Below are 19,217 nucleotides of genomic sequence, written 5' to 3' on the forward strand. Positions count from 1 at the left end.
CATAGTAAAGCACTTGTACTTTACTTTACTTTACTTTACTAGTACTACGATTAGCACATATAAGTTCTCAATAAATACTAATTAAAAATATATACTAAAGAACTAACATATTTGTGTAAACTTCCAAAACATAAACTATTTCTTTTAAAAAATGTAAAATAATCAGAGATCTACGGAGAAATAGAGCTTTATGGATCAACATGAGATTCCATGGCTCCCAAGTACAATTAAAAGTTTTAAAAAAGAAGGAAGGAAGGAAAAGGAAAGGAAGAGGATAAAGAACAAAAAGAGACAACCTATTTGAGAGAAAGGCAAGTCAGGAAACAGAATAAAATTAATGCATCACCTTAAAAATCACAGGCCTCCCATTTCTCTCACTTCCTCTTTCTTTTCAAAGTCCTCCTTCCATTATAAAGTCTACTGGGCAAGTTTCTTAACCTAGACCCTTTAGACAAACATGTCATATGAGTAGTAAAATGGGGACCTGCTACAATAGAAAGGAGAGACAACTGTTGAATTCTCTGGCAATGGAAAATATTTGGGGACTTATTAATAAGATTAATAGATGTGAGGACTTCCCTGATGGTCCAGTGGCTAAGACTTAATGCTCCCAATTCAGTGGGCCTGGGTTTGATTTCTGTTGAGGGAACTAGATCCCACATGTCACAATTAAGAGGTCACATGCTATAACTAAAGATCCTCATGCCACAACTAAGACCAGATACAGACAAATAAATAAATATATATATAAAAAAAAAGAACAACAGACATGATAAATTCAACTAGCATCACAGTAAGCATTATATGTACATTATCTTATTTCCTTCTCTATCACCCAACCCAATCATATTATATCCACATGTTTCAGGCTCAGAAAGGTAAGATGTGTTCAAGGACACATGGCGCTGGGACCCAGCTCCATCCAGGCTTTAATCACCAAGCTTCCAGCACAAATACCAAAGATGGGCTGTGAGCACTTGAGCAGGAGAGGCACTGTGTATAGACTAAGTCTCTATCACTGGCATATGACTGAGACTTATCTTAGGGAAGCTCTGCTCTGGGGGCCTCTGCGACCAATTACAGCCAAGGCAGCATTAAAACATGAAGCAGATTTTTTAGAAGTTTGGGAATGGATACCTATAAGTACATGAAATGTCTGTAAGAAAGACTTAAAAACCTGAAAGCCTATATAACTGAAAAAATGCCCATCATTTGGCTGACAAAGTCTTGATTCCAAATCTGGATGAATTAGCAAGTCCTCTATAAAGGCAGGAAACCCTGGTGCCTGGATTGTTAAGACCAGGTAATAAATATACCTGGAAGGAGAAACCTCTTGGAGGAAGGACAACCCTGTGTGAAAAATGAAGCTGCTGGTTGTGCAGGCAGGCAACAAGTGGCCACGCCTACGTGAGCCTGTGGGTGACCTGCAATGGTGACACCTGAGGGTGACACTTGAGCAAGCGCACAGATGACACCTGAGTGAGGGGAACGGGGACACCTGAGAGGAAGCACGACACCTGAGTTAGCAAGGGCTGCTGTTTCAAGTCAATAAATGCTTATGAGGGTAGCCATGCCAGAGATCCATAATTTACATCAAACTTCCACCTTGGTCTCAGCTGGCTTCCTTCTTGTACTACCTCACATGTATTACAGACTGAGGTTAGTGGCGATAACGGCGATATGTTCACTAACAAGAAACTTCCCTCTGCTGGTCTTAGAAAATACACCTTAGGACAGAGCAGTGCCATAAACTCTTCCAGGGTGAGAGTGATTTGACACTAGATTGCCCACTAACACGGTTATGACCCATAGCCAAGGAAAAGGGACTTCCTTTTAGTGTTTGATCCTTTCCCATTCAATTGGTCTAATTTCCAGGAACAACAGCATCATGAGGACCAACTCTCCTGAGACTCCCAGCCAAATAAAGGAATGACTAGGGGAAGTGGGGGCATGAAGACCACAAGGAACAGGCGTATGAGAAACACTCTCCTTAGGATTCTGCCGTGGGGGGAGCTCTGGACAGGTCAAGAATAGTCAAGTCTCAAGGGAGCTCTTCAACATGTCCCACCCACTTTTGTTCTGCATGTGCCTCTGAGATCATTGGAAAGAGGGTCTCGGCTCTCAGGTGACTGTTAAAAACAGCCACAAAAGGTGCCATCCTTGGATTTTGGATATCAGGACTTAGGAGTCTGATAATCACATAAATACAAGGTCCCAGACTTTAAATAAAATTTACCTATTTGTCCCAAGAAAAAGAAACTGTTAGAAAAAGACTGGTGTCAATGGTGGGCCACTCTGCCATTTCACATACCCAAGTCCCTGGAGGGATGTACTGTGAAGCTGTTCTACAGGTGGTTATTGTCAAGTACCCAACTTGTCCTTTCAGGCTTCTCCCTTTGCCTCTAGCCAGGCTTGTTGGATATACTAGAATGACTATGATAGCTACATGTTAGAATCACTGTGGGAGCTTTTAAAACAATACCCCCCTTTCTATACTGCTGGTAGGAATACAAAGTGGTGCAGCCACTTTCGAAAACAGTTTGGCAGTTCCTCAAAAAGTATGACTCAGCAGTTCCACTCTTACACATATACTCAAAAAAACTGAAAACATATGTCCACACAAAACCTGTACATGAATGTTTGTCGCTCCATTATTCATAATAGCCAAAAGGTTGAAACTACATGCCCATCAACTGATAAATGAATAAATATGGTATATCCATACAACAGAATATTATTTAGCCATAAAAAGGAATGAAATACATTTACCAATACTTCATTCAACAATATAGATGAACCTTGAAAACATTACACTAAGTGAAAAAAGCCAGAGTCAAAAGGTTACATATTGTATGATTACATTTATATGATATGGCTAGAAGAGGTAAACCCATACAGATAGAAATTAGTGGTTTTCAGGTACCAGGTGCAGGGGAAACAGAGTAACTGCTAATGATACAGGATTTCATTTTGGTGTGATGAAAATGTTCTGGAATTAGATAGTGGTGACAGCTGCACAACTTTTTGAAAATACTAAAAAAAATCACTAGCTTGTGTATTTTAAAAGGGTGAATGTGAAAAAACAGATTGTAAAGTACCTTTGGACGGACACATAAAAAAACTAAAAAATCAATTAGTTGCCACAAGAATATGGAATGAAAGGAACATTTTCATTGTAACTTTTGAATTTTGAATTTATGTGAAGGTATTATCCATTAAATTTTTATTTAAAATATGACTCCCTCTCTAGCAGCCTTTACCAGAGCCTATTACCATAAAAAAGCACATTAGCAGCCTTTGAAACTGGCCCTAAAGTATCCTCTCCTGCATTCAGTTCAGTTCAGTTCAGTTGCTCAGTTGTGTCCGACTCTTTGCGACCCCGTGAATAGCAGCACACCAAGCCTCCCTGTCCATCACCAACTCCCGGAGTTCACTCAGATTCAAGTTCATCGAGTCAGTGATGCCATCCAGCCATCTCATCCTCTGTCGTTCCCTTCTCCTCCTGCCCCCAATCCCTCCCAGCATCAGAGTCTTTTCCAATGAGTCAACTCTTCGCATGAGGTGGCCAAAGTACTGGAGTTTCAGCTTTAGCATCATTCCTTCCAAAGAAATCCCAGGGCTGATCTCCTTCAGAATGGACTGGTTGGATCTCCTTGCAGTCCAACGGACTCTCAAGTCTCCCAAATACCTTACTTCCCACTATCAAGGCACTGAGACCTTGTAGAGAAAGGAGCCATCCTGTCAGATGAGGATTTTTATTTTATAAATGTGAAATGGTGTGTTTGTCATTGCCATTTGCCTAAGTGAAGTGAAAGTCACTCAGTTGTGTCCAACTCTTTTGAGACCCATGGACTATACAATCCACGGAATTCTCTAGGCCAGAATACTGGAGTGGGTAGCCTTTCCCTTCTCTAGGGGATCTTCCCAACCCAGGAATCAAACCCAGGTCTCCCACATTGCAGGTGGATTCTTTACCAGCTGAGCCACAAGGGAAGCCCAAGAGCACTGAAGTGGGTAGCCGATCCCTTCTCCAGTGGATCTTCCTGACCCAGGAATCAACCTGGAGTCTCCTGCATTGCAGGCAGATTCTTTACCAACTGAGCTACGAGGGAAGTCTGCCCTAAATCTGAGTCCATTATACTTGTGAGACAGCAAAATGAAGTCTTTCCTTGTACTTGGGCTGCTACAGTGGGGTAGTAAAGGAGGAAGATTACCTCTAAGAGGAGCTCCACACTATCCACCTGAAGCTCTCGCAGTCCCACTATTTGTACTACGTGCTTGCTATCTTCTCTTGCGAAGAGCCTGCAGAGACAAGAAGATGGTTGGTTTGGCAGAGCTCCAGTAATAGACTCTTCATAACCCATTCCACCACTCCCCCATTATGTAGCAGTTTTGCTACTGAGTGGGATTGATATGCCTTCTCCTTGCCTACCCCCACACCTCCTGACTCCAATGCTAGGCTTCAGGGGTGGTCTCTGATTGCTGTACATAAATAAATCAACACCTTTGGCTACAAGGAACAGAATGAGTGGTTAACCCAGACCTATGCCAATCAGTGGATTCCTGGATACAGTGACTGGCTCAGGAGTTGATACAGGATCTCTGCTAATCCAATCAAAATAAAGTTTCAGTCTCTGGTTGTTAGGTACTCCTTTTTCCCTCTAGAAGTGAAAAGCGTGTGGCCTTGGGAGCAGTGGTAGCCATTTTGCATCCACAAAAAAGACCGTTTTGGAATGAAGCTAACACCATGGGAGGTAGAACAGAAATGCAAAGAAACGGAGTCTTATAACATCTCTGAACCTCTAGAGTCAAAAGACCCTAAAGCTTCTCTAGGCTTGCTAGTTATATGAGTCAATGACTTCCCTAAATGCTTAAGCCAGTTAACAGTATGGTTTTATTTTACTACTTGCAACATAAGGAGTTCTGATACATTTTTGAAGAAGCAAGGAAGAGTTGGTATTGCAACTAAAGCCTCAGGCCTGAGCACAGTGTAATGAATCGTTACATCTACCACCATCAAGCTAGATCTGCCAAGGGGCAGGTATTGCATCTATCAAAGACACTAAGATTATTTTCTCCCTCAGTAATAAGATAGTGATTACAATGAATACTGGAATTTCACTTCGTAGCCAAACAAAAAGATTTTCTCAAAAAATGTTTTTCTCTGTCTATCCCTCACCCCAAGTTTCCAAATTTTTACAGAAGGATAGGGAAACAGCCTCATCGATGCTCATGACCTCTAAGAAGACAACTCTACTGGAACAGCTGGGCTTTGGGAATAAAAGGATCAAGCTTTCAGTGCCCTCACATCATTCCTGAACATATTTCCCAGACCCTATTCCCTGAGCTCACCGTGGAAAATTCCTAATGAATAGCCTAAAGTGTACTGCTGTATCTTCAAATCATATAAGCAAGAAGTATGTTTGTACAACTTTTAATGAAAAGGTATAGACACCTTATCTTCTACTTTAAAGAGTTAATTTTAAGATCTATAAACTTTGGCTTTTAAGAGGCAGACTGAGCACATGTACTTCTATCTACCTTTGTCAAAGCCTCTTTTACAGAAAATATATTAATTTAGAAACAACAGGATAGGGGGAGCTCGGGTTTTTCCACGTGAGTTGTGGGGCTTAACTTCCCCACAACCAGGCATCAGTGGATGGGTGTCACTGCATGGAAGATTCTTTTGTTTTATTGTTCTATGGAGGAAATCATATCAACTTGAACCTCTCTGAGTGTCCCTCAATGTGGAGAAACTTTTCATCTTTAATCTAGATGTTTTATCATCGGTGCTGTATAGATGGAGAAGTCTAGAGGCTACTGTAAAAATAAAACTGAAAACCAGAAGCAGGAGGCATAAGTCCAAAGCCTGAAAACATCAGAGAACTCCTGAATTCAGGGAACATTAAGCAATAGGAGCTCATCAAATGCCTCCATACCTACACTGAAACCAAGCTCCACCCAAGGACCAACAAGTTCCAGAACAAGACATACCATGCAAATTCTCCAGCAACACAGGAACACACCCCTGAGCTTCAATATACAGGCAGCTCAAAGTTACTCCAAAACCTTTGACATCTCATAACCCATTACTGGTCACTCCACTGCACTCCAGAGAGAAGAAACCCAGCTCCACCCACCAGAACTCCAACACAAGCCTCCCTAACCAGGAAACGTAGACAAGCCACTGATACAACCCCACCCACAGTGAGGAAGCTCCATAATAAAGAGAACTCCACAAATTACCAGAATATAAAAAGGCCACCCCAAACGCAGCAATATAATCAAGATGAAGAGACAGAGGAATACTCAGCAGGTAAAGGAACAGGAGAGTTGCCCACCAAACCAAACAAAAGAGGAAGAAGTAGGGAATCTACCTGAGAAAGAATTCCGAATATTGATAGTGAAAATGATCCAAAATCTTGAAATCAAAATGGAATCACAGATAAATAGCCTAGAGACAAGGATTGAGAAGATGCAAGAAAGGTTTAACAAGGACCTAGAAGAAATAAAAAAGAGTCAATATATAATGAATAATGCAATAAATGAGATCAGAAACACTCTGGAGGCAACAAATAGCAGAATAACGGAGGCAGAAGATAGGATTAGTGTAATAGAAGATAGAATGGTAGAAATAAATGAATCAGAGAGGAAACAAGAAAAACGAATTAAAAGAAATGAGGACAATCTCAGAGACCTCCAGGACGATATGAAATGCTCCAACATTTGAATTATAGGAGTCCCAGAAGAAGAAGACAGAAAGAAAGATCATGAGAAAATCCTTGAGGAGATAATAGTTGAAAACTTCCCTAAAATGGGGAAGGAAATAATCACCCAAGTCCAAGAAACACAGAGAGTTCCAAATAGGATAAACCCAAGGCGAAACACCCCAAGACACATATTAATCAAATTAACAAAGATCAAACACAAAGAACAAATATTAAAAGCAGCAAGGGAAAAACAACAAATAACACACAAGGGGATTCCCATAAGGATAACAGCTGATCTTTCAATAGAAACTCTTCAGGCCAGGAGGGAATGGCAAGACATACTTAAAGTGATGAAAGAAAATAACCTACAGCCCAGATTACTGTACCCAGCAAGGATCTCATTCAAATACAAAGGAGAAATCAAAAGCTTTACAGACAAGCAAAAGCTGAGAGAATTCAGCACCACCAAACCAGCTCTCCAACAAATTCTAAAGGATATTCTCTAGACAGGAAACACAAAAAGGGTGTATAAACCTGAACCCAAAACAATAAAGTAAATGGTAACAGGATCATACTTATCAATAATTACCTTAAACGTAAATGGGTTGAATGCCCCAACCAAAAGGCAAAGACTGGCTGAATGGATACAAAAACAAGACCCCTCTATATGCTGCTTACAAGAGACCCACCTCAAAACAAGGGACACATACAGACTGAAAGTGAAGGGCTGGAAAAAGATATACCATGCAAATAGAGACCAAAAGAAAGCAGGAGTGGCAATACTCATATCCGATAAAGTAGACTTTAAAACAAAGGCTGTGAAAAGAGACAAAGAAGGCCACTACATAATGATCAAAGGATCAATCCAAGAAGATATAACAATTATAAATATATATGCACCCAATATAGGAGCACCGCAATATGTAAGACAAATGCTAACAAGTATGAAAGGGGAAATCAACAATAACACAATAATAGTGGGAGACTTTAATACCCCACTCACACCTATGGACAGATCAACTAAACAGAAAATCAACAAAGAAATGCAAACTTTAAATGATACATTAGACCAGTTAGACCTAATTGATATCTATAGGACATTTCACCCCAAAACAATGAATTTCACCTTTTTCTCAAGTGCTCGTGGAACATTCTCCAGGATAGATCACATCCTGGGCCATAAATCTAAACTTGATGAATTCAAAAAAATCGAAATCATTCCAAGCATCTTTTCTGACCATAATGCATTAAGATTAGATCTCAATTACAGGAGAAAAACTACTAAAAATTCCAACATATGGAGGTTGAACAACACACTTCTGAATAACCAACAAATCACAGAAGAAATCAAAAAAGAAATCAAAATATGCATAGAAACTAATGAAAATGAAAACACAACAACCCAAAACCTGTGGGACACTATAAAAGCAGTGCTAAGAGGAAAAGTTCATAGCAATACAGGCATACCTCAAGAAACAAGAAAGAAGTCAAATAAATAACCTAACTTTACACCTAAAGCAACTAGAAAAGGAAGAATTGGAGAACCCCAGAGTTAGTAGGAGGAAAGAAATCTTAAAAATTAGGGCAGAAATAAATGCAAAAGAAACAAAAGAGACCATAGCAAAAATCAACAAAGCCAAAAGCTGGTTCTTTGAAAGGATAAATAAAATTGACAAACCATTAGCCAGACTCATCAAGAAACAAAGAGAAAAATCAAATCAACAAAATTAGAAATGAAAATGGAGAGATCACAACAGACAACACAGAAATACAAAGGATCATAAGAGACTACTATCAGCAGTTATATGCCAATAAAATGGACAATGTAGAAGAAATGGACAAATTCTTAGAAAAGTACAATTTTCCAAAACTGAACCAGGAAGAAATAGAAAATCTTAACAGACCCATCACAAGCACGGAAATTGAAACTGTAATCAGAAATCTTCCAGCAAACAAAAGCCCAGGTCCAGACGGCTTCACAGCTGAATTCTACCAAAAATTTCGAGAAGAGCTAACACCTATCCTACTCAAACTCTTCCAGAAAATTGCAGAGGAAGGTAAACTTCCAAACTCATTCTATGAGGCCACCATCACCCTAATACCAAAACCTGACAAAGATACTACAAAAAAAGAAAACTACAGGCCAATATCACTGATGAACATAGATGCAAAAATCCTTAACAAAATTCTAGCAATCAGAATCCAACAACATATTAAAAAGATCATACACCATGACCAAGTGGGCTTTATCCCAGGGATGCAAGGATTCTTCAATATCCACAAATCAATCAATGTAATTCACCACATTAACAAATTGAAAAGTAAAAGCCATATGATTATCTCAATAGATGCAGAGAAGGCCTTTGACAAAATTCAACATCCATTTATGATAAAAACTCTCCAGAAAGCAGGAATAGAAGGAACATACCTCAACATAATAAAAGCTATATATGACAAACCCACAGCAAACATTATCCTCAATGGTGAAAAATTGAAAGCATTTCCCCTAAAGTCAGGAACAAGACGAGGGTGCCCACTTTCACTGCTACTATTCAACATAGTTCTGGAAGTTTTGGCCACAGCAATCAGAGCAGAAAAAGAAATAAAAGGAATCCAAGTTGGAAAAGAAGAAGTAAAACTTTCACTGTTTGCAGATGACATGATCCTCTACATAGAAAACCCTAAAGACTCCACCAGAAAATTACTAGAGCTAATCAATGAATATAGTAAAGCAGCAGGATATAAAATCAACACACAGAAATCCCTTGCATTCCTATAAACTAATAATGAGAAAGTAGAAAAAGAAATTAAGGAAACAATTCCATTCACCATTGCAACGAAAAGAATAAAATACTTAGGAATATGTCTACCTAAAGAAACTAAAGACCTATATATAGAAAACTATAAAACACTGATGAAAGAAATCAAAGAGGACACTAATAGATGGAGAAATATACCATGTTCATGGATCGGAAGAATCAATATAGTGAAAATAAGTATATTACCCAAAGCAATTTACAAATTCAATGCAATCCCTATCAAGCTACCAGCGCTATTTTTCACAGAACTAGAACAAATAATTTCAAGATTTGCATGGAAATACAAAAAACCTCGAATAGCCAAAGCAATCTTGAGAAAGAAGAATGGAACTGGAGGAATCAACTTGCCTGACTTCAGGCTCTACTACAAAGCCACAGTCATCAAGACAGTATGGTACTGGCACAAAGACAGATCAATGGAACAAAATAGAAAGCCCAGAGATAAATCCACACACATATGGACACCTTATCTTTGACAAAGGAGGCAAGAATATACAATGGAGTAAAGACAATCTCTTTAACAAGTGGTGCTGGGAAAACTGGTCAACCACTTGTAAAAGAATGAAACTAGATCACTTTCTAACACCACACACAAAAATAAACTCAAAATGGATTAAAGATCTAAATGTAAGACCAGAAACTATAAAACTCCTAGAGGAGAACATAGGCAAAACACTCTCCGATATAAATCACAGCAGGATCCTCTATGATCCACCTCCCAGAATACTGGAAATAAAAGCAAAAATAAACAAATGGGATCTAATTAAAATTAAAAGCTTCTGCACAACAAAGGAAAATATAAGCAAGGTGAAAAGACAGCCTTCTGAATGGGAGAAAATAACAGCAAATGAAGCAACTGACAAACAACTAATCTCAAAAATATACAAGCAACTTATGCAGCTCAATTCCAGAAAAATAAATGACCCAATCAAAAAATGGGCCAAAGAACTAAATAGACATTTCTCCAAAGAAGACATACAGATGGCTGACAAACACATGAAAAGATGCTCAACATCACTCATTATTAGAGAAATGCAAATCAAAACCACAATGAGGTACCACTTCACACCAGTCAGAATGTCTGCGATCCAAAAATCTGCAAGCAATAAATGCTGGAGAGGGTGTGGAGAAAAGGGAACCCTCCTACACTGTTGGTGGGAATGCAAACTAGTACAACCACTTTGGAGAACAGTGTGGAGATTCCTTAAAATATTGCAAATAGAACTACCTTATGACCCAGCAATCCCAGTGCTGGGCATACACACCGAGGAAACCAGAATTGAAAGAGACACATGTACCCCAATGTTCATCGCAGCACTGTTTATAATAGCCAGGACATGGAAACAACCTAGATGTCCATCAGCAGATGAATGGATAAGAAAGCTGTGGTACATATACACAATGGAGTATTACTCAGCCGTTAAAAAGAATACATTTTAATCAGTTCTAATGAGATGGATGAAACTGGAGCCGATTATACAGAGTGAAGTAAGCCAGAAAGAAAAACACCAATACAGTATACTAACACATATATATGGAATTTAGAAAGATGGCAATGACGACCCTGTATGCAAGACAGCAAAAAAGACACAGATGTGTATAACGGACTTTTGGACTCAGAGGGAGAGGGAGAGGGTGGGATGATTTGGGAGAATGGCATTGTAACATGTATACTATCATGTAAGAATTGAATCGCCAGTCTATGTCCGACGCAGGATACAGCATGCTTGGGGCTGGTGCACGGTGATGACCCAGAGAGATGTTATGGGGAGGGAGGTAGGAGGGGGGTTCATGTTTAGGAACGCATGTACACCTGTGGTGGATTCATGTCAATGTATGGCAAAACCAATACAGTATTGTAAAGTAAAATAAAGTAAAAAAAAAAAAAAAGAAAAAAAAGAAACAACAGGATAAGTTATAACAGCTCTAAACAAATAAGAAAGGGTGCTATCATTGAAGCAGGACATTTCAGAAGTCTCAGAAAGTAGGAAAAAAGAGATATAAGCCAATTGACCAAAGACATTTTAAAAAAAACCCAAAACCCTAAAATGTCTGAAAATGAAGACATTTTCAGAGTGAGTTTTCTCTAGAGAACTCCAGAGAAGCTTTTACCCAGAAGTCAGCATATCCCCATTCCTGTAGCTATCATCAAAAAAGGCAGAAATATAGGGCAATAATACATAAAGAACTGTACTCACAAAAATACCATTAAAGAATTGTACTCACAAACAAACCACACACACATACAGCACGGCACAACAGATGCTTTTATTCTTATAGCAACTATTCTTTAAAGGAAGTGGCCATTTTGACTGGAAAAGGCTCCAAATAAGGGTATTAAGCTAGAAGGAGAAGCTGTGGTGAAGCTAACTTGAAGCTTCAAAGCCAACACAGAGAACAGAAAAAAGCATCTCTTCCTGAAAGTAACCCCAAAGTAGAACCCTTCCTTATTTGGCAGTTGTGTCATGACTGAACCCTCAACTCCAGTACGTTCTCTGAACTGTGGCATACTGAAGGTCCTTTCTTCAGTTGAAATAGTCCACAGAATGGTGGCCTGCCTAAGCCCACTTCTGTGACCTCTCCAGTTATACTACACTAGCGCCCCTCTGTGATGGGTCTATCGATCACGCTCTCCATGAACTGGAGCTGCTCCTCCACCCCTCCTTCCCATTCCAGTGTTGTCCTGGAGCACATGAAGCTTGCACGACCTTTTAGACAACTCTATGGGGCTTGGATACCTTTACAGCAGGATAGTGTCTATCATTTGATTTGGTTTTCCCAGACTTCCACCATGCTCAGCCTCAGCTCTCTCCTCTCCACCTGGTGTGGCTGCTCCCAACAGGTCTCAGGTCTGGTTAATTCTATCATGGCAACCTTCTATCCCTCCACTTCCCCTAGCCCCTCTCTCCTCCCTGTTCTCCCCATCAGTTGATACCTTCACAACTTTGTTGCCTCCTACTCAGATAAAATCATGTTTCAACCTAAGCAAAACTTTATGCCAGAAGAATACAAGAGGGATTTAAAATCTGTTTTTGAAAGAATACATTTCTAAAGTACTGTGTTATGTTGTAAAGGGAATAGTTTAAGCCTTATAAAAGTCTACTGTGAAGAAAATATTTTATTTTTATTGATATCAGAAAACTATCATTAAGTTTACCCTAAGATTACTGAGAAAAAACAAGAGGAAGTGGGAAAACATTATTTATAGTTCTTCCAGTATAATAACAGATCAAAAGAATAGGAAGGGATTTAAGTATATGTTGGTTTCCTGACTTCCTGAAATTATGACCTTTTCAAAGACCACAGTGAAAGAGACATAGTCTTTTGATGAACATTAGGATATTGATCACTTAAAAAATACTACTGGAAGGCTAATTTACATTTTTATGTAGCTGAATTAACAGTTTTAAAAAATATGCCTCTGATTCAGGAGACCCTCATTCATAAAAGGGCACTGGTATACCAAAGCCTCTCATTAAATCCCACAATTCAGTGGGTTGTTATTGTTGTTCAGTCACTAAGTCATGTCAGACTCTTTGTGACCCCATGGGCTGTATAGCACTCCAGGCTCCTCTGTCCTCCATTATCTCCCAAAGTTTGCTCAAATTCATGTCCATTGAGTCGATGATGCTATCTAACCACCTCATCCTCTGCCACCCCCTTCTCTTTTTGGCTTCAGTCTTTCCCAGCACCAGGGTCTTTCCAATGAGTTGGCTCTTTGCATCAGGTGGCCAAAGTATTGAAGCTTCAGTGGGACTCTGGCTTAAAAGAATAAAGAACAGATTTACAGTTTCCCACTCATACCCAGTACCTTTTTCTTCTATTTAGAAGGTCATAAAGCTGTCCACAGTAGATTTCATAGAAGCTGATCCACACAAAAAGATGCCTTCTTGGCTGGGACACTTCCAGTTGTCTGAAGATGTCTCTGGCAGCCAGAGCGTACAGTCCTGGGTTCTGATGAGTTCCTATCATGGTATAGGTCTTTCCAGCACCTGTCTGTCCATATGAGAAGCAAGTGGCATTGCCTCTGGGGGAAGAATCATCTGTATTTACTTTTAAATTTTAAGAGAACTGCTAACACAGATTTTTAAATGACAAAAGCCAGGTGGAAAAAGAATCCTCCATAAAATTCAACTATAAAATATACAGGCCTTTAAGAGGGCTTTACATTATAAAAATATAGGAGGAGGAAAAGAATTCTCAAAGCAGTATTAAGTTTTTTTTATAGAAATTTTTCATGGAACTGGTACGACCATAAGACAACTCTAGAAGATATGGTAACAAAGACCTGATGTTAGGTGCTTTAGAGGATCCTTGAGGGGGAAAAAAAAATTGTGTTAATCCTTAAAGATAAGTTCAGTGAAAGAAGTAATAGAAAACTAAATATAATAAATAACAGAAGATCATACAATATGGTGGTGATCACTTGTAAGAATATTAAGGAAGTTTAAACACAGGCAAAATCAACAGAAGCAAAATATTTGAAGGAGGATTCACAAAAGACCTCTTATGGCCTTGGTTTTCACTTTCATCAATAAATTACCGGGCTACTTGATTTTCAAGACCCCTTAGAGCCCTGATGTCCTATGATTCTAAGTGGAAGTCACTGTTCCTGCATGTGGATATGTGTGTGTACACGAGCTGGATGGGTGTGAAAAACTGTAAAATAAGAGGTGGACAGAAAAGTTGGGAGACCAACCTGCCAGCCACAGTGTATTTTAGGAGGAGATGAGGCCAAGATTACCTGAGTACTATGGGATCCTATGTACTATGTAGTCCTAGTACTATGTAGTACTAAACAGTGAACATAATGTTATGCAGTAAGTAGCTAGACTCTTATACAGGCATCCTATGGATTGATGACAAAAGTAGCAAGAAAAATATTCTATTAATACATATGGACACAGGGGAAGGGGAGGCTGGAGATGGACAAAGAGATGAATACACAGAAAGGACATGAAGCCAGACAGAAACCAAAGAAACAGTGATTTGACAAGAGCAAAGTAATCATAGAAGTGTGAGAATCAAGACATGGGAGCAAATTAAAATGTAAGCTGTTTAGAAGCAGAGACTGGTTGGTTACTCCTTGTCTTTTAAATCATGGCTCCCAACAGTGTGGGCACTAGAATACACTGGCAGAGTCACATTTGGGAAAAGAATTACAGGAGAAAAATGTAAACACATTGAAGAAGATCTAACAGAATAAGAATAATAAAGAACAACATCTATCTTATCTTCTGAACATTTCTGTGATGAATTTCAAGTCAAAAAAAAAAATGAAGAAAGCTCTTACTACACTTTACAGAACTTAACCTAATAATTTCACCTAACTTGCAACTCTCTTATTCTTTATTGGTAATGTCTTAACATTTAAGTGTTGACTTATTTTAGAAACCTGCTCTCTCAAAATGTACTTCTTAAATTTGGTACATAAGAAACTGAACCAGAAAGAAAGTTCACTTTAACCTGTTCATAAAAATACAAACTTCCATACAACCACAATAAGAAGACAATAAAAAACAGGCAAATGAAGATATCTGAGTGGCCAAATTAGCACATGAAATGATGCTCAGTATTAGATCCTGGGGAATGTAAATTTATTAAAAAAAAAAAACACACACAATGAGATACAGTTCCATACCCATTAAACTGGCTAGAATAAAAAAGATTGACCATATCAAATACGGTGAGGGTACAGAACTTCAATTCCCATATACTGCTATTGGGAATATAAAATAGAGCAAGGAAAATTGTTTGACACTTTCTTATAGACCTATCCAATGACCTGGTAATTCCATTGACAGATTTTTATTCAAGATAAATTAAGAGATATCCATAAAAAGACTTGGATAAAAATGTTCATACAGTTTTATTCATAATACTCCAAAATTGGAAAGAACCCAAATGTCCATCAAAAGAATGGATTAAAAAAAACTGGAATATTTATAGAAGGAAATATTACTCAGCAATAGAACTACTTACATGCAACATGTACTAATATCAAAAAACATTATGTGAAGCAAAAGAAGCCAGGCATAAGATTTATAACAATCCTATTTCTATGACATTTTAGAATAGGCAAAATTAATCTACAATGACAGAAAGCAAGTCAGTGGTTATATAAGACCTGGAGATGAAGGTAGGAGAACTTTCTGGGGTGGTGGAAACGTTCTGTATCTTATTCCAGATATTGGTTACTTGGATACATCAAAACTCATCAAATCTACATACTTCTTAAGATCTGTGCATCTTGATGTATGTAAATCATACTTCAATTTTTAAGTTATAAAAGTTATTTTAAAAAATGAAAGTAAAAATACCCTGAAATCAACTACCCAACATTTTCTACCCATACCTGACTACTATATATTTTAAATATATAACAGAGCCCCACCAAGTACCTACTCTGTCCCATTTAATGTTTACTAAGTGTGAATAATTATTTTTAAATTAAAAAATACATCTATGAAAAGTGAGTGATAGTCACCTATCTATCCTACTTGAAAAAAAGTTAATGAAACTATAGCTAGAATACATAATTCCTATTAGCAAAAGTTCAAACTAATTACAACCACATACATCTTTTTATTCTAAGGACTTTGATAAAATAATATTGTTGGCAGCTTATATTTTTCCACTAAGCACAGAGAATCAATGTCATCAATGTAAATGAAAATTCTATTTCTAAATGTTCTGTGAATCCCATAAGGAGAGACATGGAATTTTCCAGAAGAGTCTAACTTAAATTCATTAGGTCAAAACACAATTTCATATTTAATTCAAAATAATAGAAAAGCATAAGTAATGTTTACAAAGAAATATGATTTACGGAAAATAGAAAATAAAAGGCAAGAGGAGAAAATAATTTCTATCGTACCCATTGAAAATATGCTGAATGAGTGGGTGAGTAGTCTTCATGTAAATATCTTGATTAGTGCACGCCTCATCAAAGATTTCATCAAAATAAAAAACATGCTGAAAAAGAAATTTGATTTTAGAGAAAGATACATTCTGGATTTTCTTCATCACTATTTTAGCTGACACAGGATAAAGGTGGAAATACATTTTTAACTAACAGTAACTGTCCATGACAAAGTTAGAGATAATAAGCAATTATCAACTGTCTAATGACAGCGGCTAGTTTTACTTGAGATCTCTGTAGACATGTTCTTATACTGTAAAAACTAAGCCACATGATTTTTGTTCTCTCTTAAGGGAAGTAAATTAATGAGTGTTAACAGTGAGCCAATCCTCCTTAAGTCTAGGAGAGGAACTGAATTACTGAATTCTATGGAGATTATTCTCATAGCCCAGCCTGAGCATGTGGGAAACATGAGCAAAGAGGCAAAGCAGGAAAGCACAAAGAATGTTTAGAAGACAGGGAGGATTTACTGTGTTTGAAATACAGGATACTGGCAGGTAGAAAAGTGAAATATCAGGTGAGAATAAGGAGTTAGGACTATACTGTAGGGGTCTTGGGACACCAGCATTAAGGGAGAGGAGGGAATGCTTATATTTAATTTAGTACAAGTGGGAAGGCAAAAAACTTTGCAAAAGAGAGGGATGAGCTGAGCCATTTTATTGGAAGACTAATCTGCCTTATATTGTGCATGGATTGGAAACATGAACACTAGTGGTTAGGTTAAAGACAGAAAAGGAAATTCCCTCAGTCATGTCCGACTCTTTGCGACCCCATGGGCTGTAGCCTACCAGGCTCCTCCATCCACGGAATTTTAGATTAGGTTAAGAAGGGTCTAAATTAGACAATGACAATGTAAATAAAAAGAAATGAGCGCATGAGAAATTTGGCAGCTGACTGGATGTGATAGCTGGAGAGAGAAAGGAATCCAAGATTATTCCCAAGTGAAAAACCATGGTAATCTGAAAGAGGAGAGGTAGGAGACCCCACTAGGTTGGGTCTGGAAAGTGTTAGTTCAGCAACCATAATTATTTGCATAATTTAGAGGCTTACCAAGTTGGCAGCCCAACTATATCTGGGTAAAAAATCCTAATAATTTCAAGTCTGACTGTAGTATCATAATGGCAGTCCACACATGATGAATGAGAGATGAAGTCATATTTTATACTACCTTCTGGGCCTACTCTAAATATTCAGTTAAGACAAAATTTTATGGGAAATTTTTTTTTTTTTGCAATAAACAAAACTTTTAACAACTGCAGTACAGGGCACAATTAAGATTTTTTTAAAAAATGGAAAGGAAACAGGAAAAATATTTTCAGCACTTTACATCTTCATACAAGTGTTACAGTTTTGTGTCTACATTCATCCATTGAGCATCAAATCCCCTAGATTTCAGATCTTTCAGCAATACTAGAACACTAACATAGAAGGTTCTTTTTACAAAGGTCTATGGTCTAGCCTTGGTTTTTCCCTAATTAAAAAACAAGGTCTGTCTGCGTCTTGAGCTGCTTCTCTGGTGGAAATGGGCTTAAGCCAGTTTACTATGGGTCATTGTACCCCAAGTATGATTCTGTTTCATATACATTACTTTAGAATGGAAATTTGTTAGGTCATTTGAGAAGAAATTGCAGCCACAAAGCCAAATTTATCAATAGAAAAAATTATCCAGGGAATCCCTTGGTAGCGCAGTGGTTAGGACTCCAGCTTCTACTGCATGGGTAGGGAACTAAGGTCCTGCAAGCTGCACAGTGTGGCCAAAAAAAGAAGAGAAAAAAGTCTCCGAAAGTTAGGAGGTGAGAAAAACATGAAGCTGTGAAGCAGGACAAAGAGATCTGTGAACTTTTAGTGTTCTGAAACATGTGATTGATTTTAAGAACAGTAAAATCTAACTTTGAAGCTAGGTCATAGGTAGATGGCAGTTATACTTTTGATTAGGCTTGAAAATGGCAATAATAAAGAGCAAAATACATTTCTAAAATCCGATTTTAATGGACATGATTTATACCTAACTCATAAACAGGTCTTTAAGCAAGGAGACAAATCCTCTCTCTGCTCAGAAATCACTGTATGTTTTTATAGTTAAGTATGATATCTTATTGCCAAATTCAGACTTAAATTGAAGGTAGGGAAAATTACTAGACCATTCAGATATGACCTAAATCAAATCCCTTATGATTATACAGTGGAAGTGAGAAAAAGATTTAAGGGACTCGATCTGATAGAGTGCCTGACGAACTATGGATGGAGGTTCTTGACACTGTACAGGAGACAGGGATCAAGACCATCCCCATGGAAAGGAAATGCAAAAAAGCAAAATGGCTGTCTGGGGAGGCCTTACAAATAGCTGTGAGAAGAAGAGAAGCAAAAAGCAAAGGACAAAAGGGAAGCTATAAGCATCTGAATGCAGAGTTCCAAAGAATAGCAAAGAGAGTTAAGAAAGCCTTCCTCAGCGATCAATGCAAAGAAATACAGGAAAACAACAGAATGGGAAAGACTAGAGATCTCTTCAAGAAAATTAGAGATACCAAGGGAATATTTCATGCAAAGATGGGCTCGATAAAGGACAGAGATGGTATGGACCTAACAGAAGCAGAAGATATTAAGAAAAGGTGGCAAGAATACACAGAAGAACTGTACAAAAAAGATCTGCACAACCAAGATAATCACGATGGTGTGATCACTCACCTACAGCCAGACATCCTGGAATGTGAAGTCAAGTGGGCCTTAGAAAGCATCACTACAAACAAAGCTAGACGAAGTGATGGA

General features: G+C 38.1%; 1 protein-coding gene across 1 annotated transcript in view; it reads right to left on the reverse strand.

The window, feature by feature from the left end:
- The window catches only part of KIF24 (kinesin family member 24), a 47,524-nt gene that overhangs the window by 18,912 nt on the left and 9,395 nt on the right, over positions 1–19,217 (reverse strand). The window contains exons 3-5 of the mRNA XM_068974666.1: positions 16,407–16,504; positions 13,341–13,556; positions 4,215–4,302 (exon numbers count right to left, since the gene is read on the reverse strand). Coding sequence (XP_068830767.1) covers positions 4,215–4,302; positions 13,341–13,556; positions 16,407–16,504 — 402 coding nt within the window. The remainder of the gene's footprint in view (positions 1–4,214; positions 4,303–13,340; positions 13,557–16,406; positions 16,505–19,217) is intronic.

The sequence above is a fragment of the Capricornis sumatraensis genome, chromosome 6 (genome assembly GCF_032405125.1).
Source record: "Capricornis sumatraensis isolate serow.1 chromosome 6, serow.2, whole genome shotgun sequence".
In the NCBI taxonomy this organism is placed as follows: Eukaryota; Metazoa; Chordata; class Mammalia; order Artiodactyla; family Bovidae; genus Capricornis; species Capricornis sumatraensis.